The 16,466-nt window shown below is 46.6% G+C and overlaps 1 protein-coding gene across 1 annotated transcript; it reads left to right on the top strand.

The window, feature by feature from the left end:
- Window positions 1-6,339: 6,339 nt before the first annotated feature.
- Window positions 6,340-11,090, top strand: LOC146036649 (uncharacterized). Its single transcript, XM_083160580.1, has 2 exons — window positions 6,340-6,735; window positions 9,286-11,090. The coding sequence occupies exons 1-2, from the start codon at window positions 6,421-6,423 to the stop codon at window positions 9,472-9,474; spliced, it is 504 nt and encodes a 167-aa protein (XP_083016706.1). The 5' UTR covers window positions 6,340-6,420; the 3' UTR covers window positions 9,475-11,090.
- The last annotated feature ends 5,376 nt before the right edge of the window (window positions 11,091-16,466 follow it).

The raw sequence follows: 16,466 nt of genomic DNA, 5'->3' as shown, positions 1-16,466 counted from the left end.
GTTGATGTGGTTCCTCCCTCCCCTGCGGCAGCTTCGGCTTCCGCTGTGGTTGAGGGGGGTAGTGTGGTGTCTTCTCCCCCCCCCCTTCTCTGGTTGTGTCTTCACAGGCGAGTGCGGGTGCAGTGACGGCAATGGCATCCAGGAGGAGAAGTCGGGAAGTCAGAACGGAGCCAAGGACAGCCCCTGATACGTCTGCAGCAGTTTCCGGGTCGGCCGTTGCGGCTGACGAAGCTCCAGGGACCTCAGCCATGGGTGAGTGTGCGGTTCATTCATCATGTGATTCCACAGATAGCGACACCAGTAGCGTGGGGTCGGATTCCCCTCGGCGCCCGCGTAAGTTAGCCAGGTTGATTGCGCGTCAGGTTGCTAGGGTTACCACCAAGGATAAGCCTTTGGGTACAAGCGCTGCTCCTCCTCCTGCGGAGCCACCCCTGTTCACCGAAATGGTTCATTGTGCGAACACAGCGGTCACCAGGGGCATCCGTAAGAGGATGAGGGAAAAGATTAGAAAGGGGAAGTATGTGGATATTTTTACACTGACTGATGACATGAAGCAGGCTTTTGAGAAGGCAAAGAAGGCAGATGGAATAGGGGAAAATGCTTTTAGAAATTTTCACCAGTGGCTCAAGGGGTTTTTAGTTTTTGCAGCCTGTTATGCTGAGACCAGGGCGGCGGAATACCCCAACCTTATAAAATATTTGTTTTTGGTACACGAGATGTATTTGAAGACAAAGGGGTATTCTTGGCGTGAGTATAACGAAAAGTTTCGTCGCAAACAGGACGGGAACGGGGTGTTGCCTATGGGGTTTAAAGATGTTGAGGTCTGGTTGGAGGTCACCCAGCAGACCAGGCCTTTGGGTGAAGGTTCGGGGAAAAAGGTGGCGGTTGCGCCAGCTCAGTCCCCTAAGGTAGCGGGCAAGGGCAAGTGTTTCGCTTACAATGAGGGAAAATGCAATAGGGGGGGGCGAATTGTCGTTTTCGCCACTCCTGCAGAGTGTGCGGGTCCAGTTACCCAGCAAAGGATTGCACCTCAGCCCCATCTGCCAAGGCAGGTGATGCCAGTGAAGCCGCTGGAAGTCACAAGTAAGGCCCCTTCGCCTATAGTGGTGGCTGAGTTAGACCGGTGGCTTAGGAGTTACCCGGATCTTGAGGCTGCTAGTTTTTGTTGAGTGGGTTTCGTTGGGGTTTTCAGTTGCCGATTGAGGGTTCTGTGCATGTGGTTTCAGTTAGGAACTTAAAATCGGCCAGGGATTTTCCTCTCATTGTCCGCCAGAAAGTGGACGCGGAGATAGCGTTAGGGCGTATGTGCGGTCCATATGCGGTACCGCCAATACAGGGTTTGTGCATTTCTCCGGTAGGTGTTGTACCCAAGAGTACCCCGGGAAAGTTTAGGTTGATCCAACACCTATCTCACTCCCACGGTGGGTCAGTTAACGATGCCATACCGGAGGAGCTGTGCAGGGTTAGGTACCAGTTGTTTGAGGAGGCCTTGCAGTTAGTGAGAGGCTGTGGCCGCAATGCGTTGTTAGCAAAGGTAGATGTTGAAGCTGCTTTTCGGTTGTTACCGATACACCCGGATTCCTTGCGGTTCCTGGGTTTCAAGTTAGGTAGCGAGTTTTTTGTGGATAGATGTTTACCTATGGGGTTCTCAGTTTCTTGTGCGTATTTGAGAGGTTTAGTTGTTTTTTGCATTGGTGCATTCAGTCGGCATCAGGGCAGCAGGGTATTGCTCATTACCTTGATGATTTCCTTTTTGTGGGTCAGGGCGGGAGCAATGTTTGCAAGAAGTTATTGGAGGTTACCGAGAGGGTTTTTGGAGCGCTAGGGGTGCCCATAGCGGAAGGGAAAACGGAGGGTCCAACCCAGTGCCTCAGTTATCTGGGAATCGAAATCGATTCCCAGGCGGGATGCTGCCGGCTCCCGGCGGACAAGGTTCAGAAGCTTTTGGGACTTATTGATGACTGCCTGGGTAAGCGGAAAGTGCGGTTAAAGCAGGTACAGTTGTTATTGGGTTCTTTCAAATTTGTGTGCAGGATTATACCCATGGACCGTGTTTTTTGTCGCAAATTGGAACGTGCAACAGCTGGTGTGGCACGGCTCCATCATTCGGTTTACCTTTCCAGGGAAATCAGGGAAGATTTAAAGGTTTGGTCCTCGTTTTTGGTTTCTTTCAACAGGGTAGTGTTGTGGACTGCACCTCCTTGCTACAACAGTGCGTTGCAGTTATTTACGGATGCGTCGGGCAGTTGTGGGTTTGGGTTTTTTTTTTTTTCAGGTTGGAGTGGTGTGTTTCGGGCTGGCCAAAGTCCTGGGTGGATAGGGGCTTTACCAGGAACCTGTTGTTATTGGAATTGTTTCCTATTGTGGTGTCTCTGGTGTTGTGGGCCCGCGATTTGGCTGATAGGCAGGTGGTTTTTAGGTGCGACAACATGGGGGTAGTGCACGCGATTAATAATCAGGAGTTCATGCCCGTTCACCTTGCGGCTGCTCAGGCATCTAGTATTGCAGTGTTTACGTTTTAATATTAATTTCTCTGCCAGCCATGTGCCGGGCATAGATAATAACATTGCGGATGCATTGTCCCGTTTCCAATGGGAGAGGTTCCGGGAATTGGTACCTGGGGCGTCTCCAGTGGGTTTGACATGCCCGCCTTATGTCTGGCAGATCATCGAACCGGGTTAGTGGGGCTGGCCAGAAACGCTCTGGCTCCTTCCACACAAGGGGCATATGATGCAGCATGGAGGGATTGGCAGGCCTTCCTGGGTAGGTATGGTCAGGAAGGTGAGTCCATGGAAGACAGGTTGGGTGTTTTTGTGTGGGAGCACTACGAGGCGGGTAGGGCTAAAGGGGCCATGTCGATTGCCCTTGCGGGCATAGCCTTTCATTCTAGGCTGCGAGGTCTGGAAGACCCCACTCGGTCCTTTGTGTTGGCCAGGGCCATGAAAGGGTGGGCCAGGGCCAACCCGGCACCAAAGGACGCAAGGCGTCCCATTGATTTGGCTCTACTGAAGGATATGGTTAAGGTATTAGCGGATGTGGGGGAATCTCCTTTTGAGGTGCTCCTGTTCAGGACCGCTTTTGTGTTTGCATTTTTCGGGGCATTTAGAGTAAGCGAATTAGTGGCTAAGAACAAAGCGGGCAAAGAGGCAGGTTTGTTGGTGGGCAACGTCCAAATGGCTAGTGGCAGCGTGTTATGCAGGTTGGTCAAGTCCAAAACAGATCAACTGGGAAAGGGGCGCTGGGTCACATTGCAGGCGCAAAGCGTTAAGGATATCTGCCCGCTCAACTTGGCGCAAGCTTATTTAGGAATCCGCCCTGCGGGGATTCAGGGGCAGTTTTTGTTGCATGCAGATGGCAGTTCACTGTCAAAATTTCAATTTGCTGCAGTTTTAAAGCAGTGTTTAGAGGTGCTGGGACTAAGGCCCCAGGAGTATGGGACCCATTCCTTTCGGATTGGGTCGGCTACACAGGCGGCGGCGTCCGGATCGTCGGTAAGTGAGATCCGGGCGCTAGGCCGGTGGAAGTCGAATGCATACAAGTCTTATGTTCGTTTAGATAAGTTGTAGATGCGCCTGTTGCGCCAACCCTAAAACGAAGTTTACTGTCGGTTTTGGAACGGCAGCGTTCCGGAATCGATGGTGTGAAGGTTGCTTTTACTTTTTCCTCCACGGGGGCCTTAATTCAATTGGCAAAACTGGTCCACGGGAGGTTTTTTAAGTTTTCTCCTTCACATGGGTTGATTATGTATCAAGTTGTGTTTTTAAGAATAAGATACTGATGTTAGGGAATCTCCTTATTTTTTCAGTTTCAACGGATTCATCAGGACAAATATGGCTCATCGGCCATTCTTTTATTTATTGGGCCGGTAGGCATCCAATGGCGAGAAGGTCACATGATTATCTTGGTGATAGGCAGGTCAGGTGGATAGGAGTCCGGGGCCTGCGTTGGGTGGAGTTCCTGAAAGTGCTCATGAGGCATGAGAGGAACTGGGGCAGGCCAGAGTGGCTGGTCATTCATCTCGGTGGTAATGATCTGGGTATTACCAAAGGGATTGACTTGATTCTAAGTATCAAGTCGGATCTGGTAGCTTTGAGGGCACACTGGCCGAATGTTAAGGTGGTGTGGTCGGAGATAATTCCCAGGTTTCATTGGCGGGGTGCAGTTAGGATCTCCGCCATTGAAAAAGCTCGCAAGAAGGTGAACTCCGCCATAGGAGTTTTTGTGAGAGCCATGGGGGGAATTGTCGTCAAACATCCTTCACTGGTTTTGGACAGTGTGAGGTTTTATCGTGAGGATGGGGTGCATCTTTCCCCTGCGGGAAATTGCATCTTCTTGGAGGATATTTTTAGAGTTTGGGCATGAGTATTCGGGTAAATGTTTTTTTTTTTTCGGGTTCTTTCCTGGGGATGGCGGTAGAGGTTGCCTTGAGGCAACCTTGTTGTGGCAGAAAGTCGCTACCAGCCAGCGGTCAAAGGGGGGCATAAGCGGTCATCGTGGGACACCACCCCTTTCGTAGGACGGCGAGTGGTCCTCGCCATGCGGGTGGACAAGGGGCGTTCCCTTGCGGGACCGCCCATTTTTGCTCTGCCAGGTTAAGGGGTGGTGAGATCCTCACGATGCAGGTTGTGCCAGTTAGGAGGCGGTGGTGAACCCCTCCTTAAGTTTAAGTCACGTGTTTCAAGTTGACTGGGCTGGCGTGTGGTAGCGACTAAGAATTTTTTGCCATCCTCCATCTTTAGTTTAACGTTAGGGACTTGATCTTTATGATCCCAAAAATTCCAAATTTAAAATTCTAGTTTAGCTTAACAAGGTCTTCAATAAATAATTCCTTTGACCTTTTTAAACGTAATTCTGGTGTCTGAGTCTTTATTTTGTCTGCGTGATTTATTTGAGTCAGTCTCAATTATTTTAAGTTAGAGGTTTTGCAATTATGGTTAAGCAAAGGTTAATTAAGTCATGGGCTACTTAGGGGAGCTGAAGGCTGCCTAAGCATGAGGCAAGATAAGAGCCCTGACTTAGGGTCAGTGAAAGTTCAGGCAGTGAAAAAACTCTGGTCAGTTTTTCTGCCTAGTGATAAGGTTGGCAGAAGTAGTTAGCCTATCAGGAGTTAAGGGGGAGGGTACAATTTAGCACTACTTAAGCTCTAGGGACCATGTGACCTCCACCTTCTTACCTTTGGAAGCCCTCCCGCCCTCCCTATTTTAGCACTCAACGGTGGGTTGGTTATCCCTCAGAGTGCTGGTACGCTTGGTCTTTTTAAACAATTTTTTGTGGTGGCTTTTCAGCCAAAATGGCGGAAAGTCGCTACCAGCCAGCGGTCAAAGGGGGGCATAAGCGGTCATCGTGGGACACCACCCCTTTCGTAGGACGGCGAGTGGTCCTCGCCATGCGGGTGGACAAGGGGCGTTCCCTTGCGGGACCGCCCATTTTTGCTCTGCCAGGTTAAGGGGTGGTGAGATCCTCACGATGCAGGTTGTGCCAGTTAGGAGGCGGTGGTGAACCCCTCCCTAAGTTTAAGTCACGTGTTTCAAGTTGACTGGGCTGGCGTGTGGTAGCGACTAAGAATTTTTTGCCATCCTCCATCTTTAGTTTAACGTTAGGGACTTGATCTTTATGATCCCAAAAATTCCAAATTTAAAATTCTAGTTTAGCTTAACAAGGTCTTCAATAAATAATTCCTTTGACCTTTTTAAACGTAATTCTGGTGTCTGAGTCTTTATTTTGTCTGCGTGATTTATTTGAGTCAGTCTCAATTATTTTAAGTTAGAGGTTTTGCAATTATGGTTAAGCAAAGGTTAATTAAGTCATGGGCTACTTAATAGATATATATACATAAACCATTGTCCACCATTGCAGTATTCCATGCACTCCTCTCTGCTAGGCCCCATTCACCTGTGTGTGTGTGTGTGTGTGTGTGTGTGTGTGTTTGTGTATATATAGATATATATACATAAACCATTGTCCACCATTGCAGTATTCCTTGCACTCCTCTCTGCTAGGCCCCATTCACCTGTGTGTGTGTGTGTGTGTGTGTGTGTGTGTGTGTTTGTGTATATATAGATATATATACATAAACCATTGTCCACCATTGCAGTATTCCATGCACTCCTCTCTGCTTGGCCCCATTCACCTGTGTGTGTGAATAGCAATCTGCACAATAACATGTATAGTGGTTTTCATAAAAGTTTATTAACATTTTAAATACTTAAAACATAAAAACTAGGTAAACTGGTAACTATAACTATAAAAATTTAAATATGAAACAAAACATGGGTATAACTTTAACAACTAAAATGGTTTTATCTTTTTACAGTCCCAATGTCCAATGCAAAGGAACAAGAGTTTTTGGAAGGGTTTATTGAAAAATATCGTTCACACGAATGCCTGTGGCGAACAAAATCCAAAGAGTATTCGAACAAAATGAAAAGAAACCAAGCCTTGGAGGACTTGGCACGCTACAGTCTTCCATTTCACCCAGAGGCCAATGTTGAATGGGTGAGGAAACGCATCCAGAATCTGCGCACGGTGTTCTTAAAGGAACACAAGAAGGTGGAGGCTGCAAAGAAGTCTGGTGCTGGAGTCGACGAGATGTATCAAACATCGCTCTGGTACTATGACCGGTTGACATTCACCCTCAGCCAGGAGTCGATGAGGACAGGAGTAGTCCTTATGGTAGAACATGAAAACCAAGAAGTCACGGTGCAGGAGGAGGAGGAGAATTCACAGTCTGCATCGGTGAGTCTATTTTTTTGGCTATCTAATTGATTCCTCCTGCCAATCCACAGCGCCCTCCCCATTAAAGTAGGCCATGTACTGTTCCCTCACCTGTTTGGCTCGTGCACTCCCTGTGTAGTGTTGTGTGGGGTTTGCAAGGAGGATATCTGCACTACCTCCTCTGGCAGTTCTTGGTCTTCTTGGAGTGCTGTGCCTGTAGCCCTTTGCTGTGTGGCTTTTCTGCGGAGCAAATTGTGCAGGACACAGCACGCTGTGACAACCCAGTCAATTTTGTCCACCCTCAGGTTAATGGCAGTGTGGAAAATGCGAAACCGGCTAGCCAGGATGCCAAAAGCATTTTCCACAACACGCCGTGCCCTGGATAGCCTGTAGTTGAAGATCCTTTTGTCATGGTTCAGGCCCCTTTGCGCATATGGCTTCATGACATGCTCGTGCAGGCCAAAAGCCTCGTCTGCCACAAACACAAAGTTAAGCCCCTGTTTAGTTTCCTGGACAGACGGCAAGTGAAGGGTGTTCGCTATGAGCCTTTCGTAGAACTTTGTGTCCTTGAAAGTGCCACCATCCGATGCACGGCCATTCCTTCCTACATCCAGGAAGATAAACTCATAGTTCGCATTCACCACAGCCATTAGTACAATGCTAAAATAGCCCTTGTAATTAAAGTGGTAAGAACCACTATTGATAGGCTGGGCTATGCGGACATGTTTGCCATCAATGGCTCCACCGCAATTTGGGAAGTTCCATCGCTGTTCAAACTCCTCTGCGATGACTTTCCATCAGTGTTCGCGAAAACCACCCAAAAAAGTGGGTCCCGGGGACCCTTCACTTCTAAAAATTGGGGTCCTACCTGACCTTTTCTGGGTCCCAACGGAATAAAGCCTCCTCTCCCCTTCTCCCCAGCATGGCACACGTGGAGGTGGGGGGGATGGGGGAGTATGAATTGGGCCACTCGCCTGAAGATACATATATACTAGAAACTATCTAAACATTTACACAGGGACAGTGCGCGCCGAAGGCGCGCTAAAAATGTAGGGCATTTTTTTTGGGGGGGGGGGGGGGGAGTGGTGTGGTCACATAGTTGTACCAATTCACATTACAGCACACACCCTTATGCCCAGTACACATTACAGCACACACCGTTATGCCCAGTACACATTACAGCACACACCGTTATGCCCAGTACACATTACAGAACACACCGTTATGCCCAGTACACATTACAGCACACACCGTTATGCCCAGTACACATTACAGCACACACCGTTATGCCCAGTACACATTACAGCACACCCCGTAATGCCCAGTACACATTATAGAACACACCGTAATGCCGGGTACACATTATAGAACACACCGTAATGCCCAGTACATTACAGCACACCCTGTAATGCCCAGTACATATTACAGCACACACAGTTATGCCCAGTACATATTACAGCACACCATAATGCCCAGTATACATTACAGCACACCATAATGCCCAGTACACATTACAGCACACCATAATGCCCAGTACACATTACAGCACACACCGTTATGCCCAGTACACATTACAGCACACACCGTAATGCCGGGTACACATTACAGCACACCCCGTAATGCCCAGTACATATTACAGCACACACCGTTATGCCCAGTACACATTACAGCACACCCCATAATGCCCAGTACATATTACAGCACACAGTTATGCCCAGTACATATTACAGCACACCATAATGCCTAGTATGTATTAAAGTACGCACTGTAATGCCCAGTATATATTATAGCACATAAGTGCTGCTTACCTACAGTACATGCTTGTTGCCAGGGGTTATATGCTCCTTGCAGGGGTTACATGCTGGTTGGCGCAGGGGGGGGGGGGGGGTTATGCTGGTTGCCACGAGGGGGGTTATTCTGGTTGCCGTGGGGGGGGGGGGGTATTCTGGTTACCGGGGGGGGGGGGCTGGTAAGGCTGATACACTGGTGAGTGGGCTGTCTGCAAGGCGGGGGACTGGATGTGGCTGGAAGAGCTGAAACGCTGCTCTGAGTTGAGCAGCGTGTCAGCTTTTCCAGCCTCATCCAGTCCCCCACTGCGCTGACAGCACGCTCACCTCTTATGCTGAGAGTTGCCATATCACATCCCGTCCCCCGCTCTCAGCAGCAGAATGAATTTACACGGCGGGGGGCAGCAGAAGGGTGCAGACTCGCAGAGCCGGCGTGAACCAGGCTGCCGCTGCTCTCCAAATAAATGGCAGGGCGCGCGGCATTAATGATTGGCAGGGCTTGCACCTGCAGTGATTGGCTGCCGGGCGGCCACTGTGCAGTGATTGGGTCCCGGCGGCCTCAGCACTGATTGGCTTTTACAGCGGCTCAGCCTCACAGGCGCAGCTCAGCGCGTCCTCGGGGACGCCTTCAGTTTCAAAAACTGAGTCCCCGGTGAGCGTTTCAGGGTAAAATACGCGATATAGCGCGTATTTGCGAACCCTGTTTCCATTCATTCACGCTGGTAGGGAACTGAAATTAGAAGTAAATAGAATTGATTAGTAAACATGTTCATTTTTTTTACAGCTTGGTGACTACCCACCTGCAACCCCAGACCTATCTGTCCTATCTGAGAATGCATGCACATCGAACGAAGTTCCTACTCCGGCACGCACTCCGCCACCCACCCTGGAACCCACTCCACCACTCCCCCGTGCCAAAAAATGCGTGGCAAAGGAAAAAAAGGAGAAGCAGCAGCACATGAAGAATTTATGATGCGGGCACATCAAGTCCTGCAAAGAAACCCGGACAAACATGACAACTACTTCACTTATGTGGCAGAGTGTGTTCGCAACATGGCTCCGGACCAGCAACTTACTTTTGAAAAGTTATGCATGGAGTTGGTGTATAATGGCAGTTTAGGGTATCTCAACAGTGGCACTAAAATAGTTGGCATTGGTAGTGCACCAGACACACCACTGTCATTAGAATCACCAGTGCCTACTCCGCCTGCCACCGTAGCAGGCCAGTCGAGCACAATTCCAACACATACCCAGTCAACACCTACACAGCCTTCTCAACCCCCCCCAGTACCGTCAATTCTACAGTTCTTTACTGATAGAAGATCCAGAGTGTCCTGTTTTTGAGGATCTGTCTTAAAAAATAGGCTATTTTATCATTTACCATCGACATGGTCTCAGCTGCAGGTATGTGATGGCCACTGCTCACATGGCGTATGGCGCACATCAATGGGGCCGGGACCATTACATCTGCGCCATGCGCCATGTGGGCCGCAGCCTTTACATATCTGCAGCAGACATCCTCTGCCACACAAGGGCCACAGTGTGTTTTTTTGTTTATTTATATGCTGCTACCTGTACCTGCATTACCAGAGGGAGAACAGGATTCTCCTCAATCTGGATAGCAAACTCCATTTATTGCCCTTTTTTCTTTGCCAATAGTATGGGGTACTGTGCGGCAGACATGGTCTCAGCTGCAGGTATGTGATGGCCACTGCTCACATGGCATATGGCGCACATCAATGGGGCCGGGACCATTGCATCTGCGCCATGCGCCATGTGGGCCGCAGCCTTTACATATCTGCAGCAGACATCCTCTGCCACACAGTACCTTATCCCTACTGTTGTAAGGGCATGTTCCAGAAGTTACCAGAGTGTGTTTTTTTTGTTTATTTATATGCTGCTACCTGTACCTGCATTACCAGAGGGAGAACAGGATTCTCCTCAATCTGGATAGCAAACTCCATTTATTGCCCTTTTTTCTTTGCCAGGGCCGGTTCTAGGGTGTCTGGCGCCCCCCTGCAAATCTGAAATTTTGCGCCCTCCCTTCCATAGCCCAAGGGACAATTCATGCTACAAAAAAATTTTTTGTTCAAGTTGCTCTTCCCATTTTATTTTTTGGTTACAGTACACCTTTCCTAGGATTTTTAATGGATGATAAGTGTCTGTGTCAGTATTTTGAATAAAAATGGCATTTTACTATATATGTATAGTAACTTGAAGTTAGCGCCAGTGGAGGATATACCGTACCCTTGTGGATAATAAATAAAAATGAGTCTGTGCAATTGAGAGGCAAATAGCCTATTTAGTAAACAGTTTGTCTACAGCTCTCCACGCAGGCAGACTGGTGGTCAGGAGTATGCAGCTGCAGTGGTCTCCTCTGTCCCAATAATACAATGTCCCAGCATGAACTTCTGTGAATACTGTACTTTCAATAGAGAATGAGGTCAAAATTGACCATAGATACCTCACCAAGTTTAGGTAGGTCCTCCGGGGTTATAGGGGTGTGCCAGCAGACTTCACCTATGATACCGCGGTGTGCACTCAGCGTTATTCGGCAGGAACAATCTGTGCAATGAATGTAATGATAATACCATGATGATAATACCAGCATTAGGATACATTATAGTTAAGAGAGAGATATATATCTTTTGAGAAATTTGCTATCTATATATGACTGTTATAAATTGATACAGTATATTGCTTTTAATGGCATTAAAAAGATTTTCTTGTACATTTATTCATGGTAATAATTTATTATATTATTACTTTATCCTTTTTATAAGGGTGTGGTTACACAGAGGATTCTTTCCTGTATTTTGGGATATGTGTAGCATACCCCTCTAAACTCAGCAGCAACCAATAAATTCCAAGTGCAACTTCTTATACCTATATCAGAGACAGATATAGACAGACAGACATACATACAGACAGAGAAAGATAGATAGATAAATACAGACAGAGATAGAGATAGATATAGACAGAGAGAGGTAAATAGATAAATATAGACAGAGATATATATACACAGACAAAGTGAGATATAGATATAGACAGACAGACAGAAATAGATATAGACAGACAGAGATATAGACAGACAGAAATAGATATAGACAGACAGAGATATAGACAGACAGAAATAGATATAGACAGACAGAGATATAGACAGACAGATATATATATATATATATATATAAACAGAGATAGAGCTATAGACAGAGAGAGAGATAGCAGACAGAGAGACACATTAAAACAAACTCACGTCAGCCTATTTCTCTCCAGCCGGGTCCCAGGCTGTCTCTCTCCAGGGCAGAGATCCACAGTGGGATCAGTTGAGGGCATCTAGTGGCTCCTGGCAGTACTGCAGTCAGCAGTAACTCCGGAGCCATCCTCTGCAGATCTCATCCCAGTGCGTCTCTGCCTCCCCCGACCCTCACCCTTTTCTGCGTGCAGGACATCAGCGGCGGTAGGTGCCTAATGTTGCCTGTCCCGCTATCTGTCATGCAGCGTGACAAGCAGCGGCAGCCAGCAGAAGCAGGGTGCAGAGCAAGGAGAGCGCCTCTACTGGCCCAGCGCCTCCCTGCTTTGCATCCCTTGCTGAGCGGGTTCCGCCGGCCCTGTTCTTTGCCAATAGTATGGGGTACTGTGTGGCAGACATGGTCTCAGCTGCAGGTATGTGATGGCCACTGCTCACATGTCGTATGGCGCACATCAATGGGGCCGGGACCATTGCATCTGTGCCATGCGCCATGTGGGCTGCAGCCTTTACTTATCTGCGGCAGACATCCTCTGCCACACAGTAGCCCGTACTTATTGGGAAAGTTTAAACTGGGTCATACATACTTAAATCTTTATATATAGTGTGTGTTTTTGTACAATATCTTTTATATATGGTATTATAATATATTTGTGTTGACACAATCTATTTACTATTTTACATGTTTTACCCATGAAAGGCCTAAAAAACCTGTTTCTGTCCTAGGCCTAAATTATAAATAAAAATATTTTGTTTGCACAATAAAGTGTACGGTGTATATTTCATCCTTACCTTGCAATACTGGTACTGCAGCACCTTCACAATGGCTTTGCAGGTCTCCGGGATGATGAGGCCCAAAGCTTGCGGGGAGATGAGGGATCCAAACTTTAGGTCAGCAAGAGACCGCCCTGTCGCCAGAAACCTCAGGGTCACCACCAGCTGTTCCTCAGCAGGGATAGCCATGCGATACTTGGTATCCTGCTTCTCGATGTGGGGAGTCACCAGACGCAGCAATTCCTGGAATGTGGCATCATCCATCCTCAAGAAGTTACGAAAATCGTCTGGGTTATTCTCCCTGATGTCCCTGAGCAGTGGCATGTGCGAACGAGTCTGACGCTGAAGTAGCCACTGCTTTGTCCAGCATGATCTTTCTCTCCTGCGCTGGGCTCTCTGACGTCTGAGCTTCAACACTGCATAATAGAGCAGGTACTGTTGCTGGTGACTACCCATCACTGCATTCTCCATAGTGCAGGGTTAAAAGACACTTTGTAATGGCAGGCAAAACAAAGTAATGTGTAAATAGCTATGTCCAGCGTTCAGCAGGTATAAACCAAGCCTCACTAGTAACAAAGCAGAAATACACTGGTTTAAAATGGCTGCTGCTATTCCTATCCCCCTCTGCTAGTCCAGCCCCTTCATTTAAATTTCAAAGGCCAATCTGACGACGGTCGCAGGTGTTCTTGCAAAAAAACAAAAACCAGCGATCCGACCGTCTTAACGACCATCGCGGGCGCATCGGGATCGGATCTAGATCGTTCCGCCAAAAAACCACAATTTTTGCTAATCGTTTGCTGGGGACTGCCTGGGAGCTCCCGGGAAGTCCAAGGGAAATCGTTCCTTGGTCGTCTATCGGTCGTGAACGAAGGTGGTCGTCCTGGTGTGTACCCTACATTTCACTCCCAAATATTCATCCTTATTTTTCACTTCCAAAAGCCGCTGGAGGCGTGGAGATGTTCATTCGTATATAATTTATATAAAAGGATGATATGAGGGTTTCACTCACACTGGGATTAGCTCTGTCCAGGTGCAGTTCCCATCAGGCGTAGTACAAAAGCCCTTAAAACCAAAAAACTCCCAACAAAGGGAAAAGCTGATAGCGTAATATTGTTTTTATAAACACATTTATTTTAAAACAATACGCATAACAAATAAAAACAGTAGTGGATGGACCCGTACATTTGACATAAAAACATAAGCTTATCTGATTTTAGTCATCGGGAGCGGAGAGGTATATGTAGCCCGACCGATTTCGTCCCTTTCTTATGTGCTGGGACTTCCTCAGGGGTTTAGAGATGAGGTGACTTGTATCTATGAGATATATATATGCTATTGCAGCTATGACAATTGCCTAGCATCTGGAAACGCTGTTTGCGCATGTGCAGGACGCCCGCGTTGTTATGTTAACCTCTGCAGCCGCTCTGACTGCTGGTTTCGCCGTTGCGCATGCGCGAGACTCCCGCGATCACGCGGTAGTACTCGCACACACGCCCGCGTTGTCATAGTGACCTCTGCAGCAGATCCGACTGCAGGTCACGTCATTGCGCATGCGCAAGACTCCCGTGATCACGCAGTAGTACTCGCACACACGCCCGCGTTGTCATAGTGACCTCTGCAGCAGATCCGACTGCAGGTCACGTCATTGCGCATGCGCGAGACTCCCACGATCACGCGGTAGTACTCGCACACACGCCTGCGTTGTCATAGTGACCTCTGCAGCAGATCTGACTGCAGGTCACGTCATTGCGCATGCGCGAGACTCCAGCGATCACGCGGTAGTACTCGCACAAAACGCCACAAATTCTGATGTGATTTCTCCCTATCATCAGGGAGGTGAATACCGTGAATCTCACGGGATTATACTCGCGTATACGCGAGATTAATTCTCATCTATTAAATGTATGTTATCTCCCATATCAGGACTTCTCTACACATCTGTGTATTGAGGTATCATTACCATCCTTATCCTAATTTCAATACAGTGGTACATTCATATATTAAATGACATTTGTTCTCAAAAATAAAAAAAGCACAACAAGCATTGTAAGTATTTTCGATCCATATCCTAGCTAATCTATACATGCACATAGTTGTCATTCTCCAGACATTCATATGTACATGTCTCATTCTAAAGGGGCATACACACGTAGAGATCTGTGCTAAGCAATTTTGCTAAGCTATTTTGCTAAGCAATTTTGCTGGTGTCAAGATCTCCCATGGGGAGCACATACACATGCAGAGATTTGTGCTAAGTGATTTTGCTAAGCGATTTTGCTAAGCAATTTTGCTTAAGCAAAAAAGTCAGGGTAATGGTTCAGAATGAGAGATTGTGATCAGTATCTCTCATTCTGTACACACAGAGAGATTTGCAGTCATTTGCTAAGCAATCTGACTAGATTGTGACTGCATGCACTGACTTAGTTAGCAAGAGATATTTAATCTCTCGGAGCATATACACGGAGAGATCTGTGTTTACTTTCTAAGCAATCTAGTCAGATTGCTTAGAAAATAGCACAAATTTGCTCCATGTGTACACCCCTTAACACAATTGGTGGTCAGCATCGAATGGCCTGGCCCTAGTGATGTTCAATGTGGACCCGTTGTAACAGCATTCTAATGGACCCTGCACATACATGCGTTACCACCAATTATTATAATAATCTAAAATAGGATTAAATATGATTTAAAAAGTACCGCCTATGTCACCTAATATCACAAATAAATACACCTAAAAATACAGACTTGCTAATAATAAAATTGTATATATGTGTCTGTGCTAAAAAATACAGTATATCATTCTCAATTTGTCAAAAACTGTTAGCCCATCTATAGAAAGGAGGGGGCTCAGAGGAAGGGTGCTATTTCATAGAACTCATTTAGATCAGAGGGTACCAATGTGTTCAGGGAGTAAATCCAGAACATTTCTCTCTGGGACAGTTTTTTATCTTTATCTCCTCCCCTGTCTCCCAAGACGATGTGTTCTATGGCTTTGAATGATAAATGATCCGGATTGGAATTATGCAGAAGTGCAAAGTGACGAGGAACAGAATGGTTGTCCATTTTGTTTCTAATTGCTCTAACATGTTCTTGTATTCTAACCTTCAAGGGTCTCTTTGTTTTTCCTATGTACAGTAGGAGCAAGTTTCATCTTTGCTCCTTTGGTCATGGCTAGCCATGGCTAGCCATGGCTATTCTATCGTTCTCAGCTGCAATACAAGATGAAACTTGCTCCTGCTGTATTATAACCACATGTGCATTCCAGACAATAAACTACATATGTGGTGAGACAATTCATTTTTTGTTTAATTTTATGAGTTACAGTTGAATCATGATTAGTGATTTGTTTTCCATCTTTATGTGCAAACTTGCATATGCAACATTGATTGCATTTGAAAAACCCAGTTGTTTTGAGCCATGGGTTGTTGATGTTACTTGTAACCGGTTTTAACATACTTGGAGCTAGAATTTCTTTGAGATTCCTTGCACGTTTAAAGATGACCTTCGGTCGCGTGGGGAGGCTATCTTTCAAAATGGGGTCTAGTTTCAAAATTTCCCAATGTTTCTTCAAAACTTTCCTTAATTTGCTTTCACCAGAGTTATATGTAGTGACAAAATTTGCATGCTGATTTTCTTCTGGATTCTTAATTTTGTACACGAGAAGGTCTTCCCTATTTTGTTCCCTAGCCCTATTTTTAGACTCTTCTACTAGTGTTATGGGGTAGCTTCTTTCTATGAACCTGGATGAGTATGTTTCCAGTTGTTGTTCAAAGTCTTCATTATTATTATTCCGTTTCAATCTGCCAAACTGCGAGTAAGGAATGTTAGTTTTCCAGCTTTTTAGATGTCCGCTGTGATAATGTAGATAGCTGTTCTTATCAACTTCTTTAATGTAATTTTTTGTATTAATTCTTCCTTTTTCTGCTATCAATACTAAGTCC

The sequence above is a fragment of the Crinia signifera genome, chromosome 9, assembly GCF_055691185.1.
Source record: "Crinia signifera chromosome 9, ASM5569118v1, whole genome shotgun sequence".
In the NCBI taxonomy this organism is placed as follows: Eukaryota; Metazoa; Chordata; class Amphibia; order Anura; family Myobatrachidae; genus Crinia; species Crinia signifera.
Note: the sequence above shows the minus strand (reverse complement) of the source record. Positions and strands in the feature narration are given on the sequence as shown.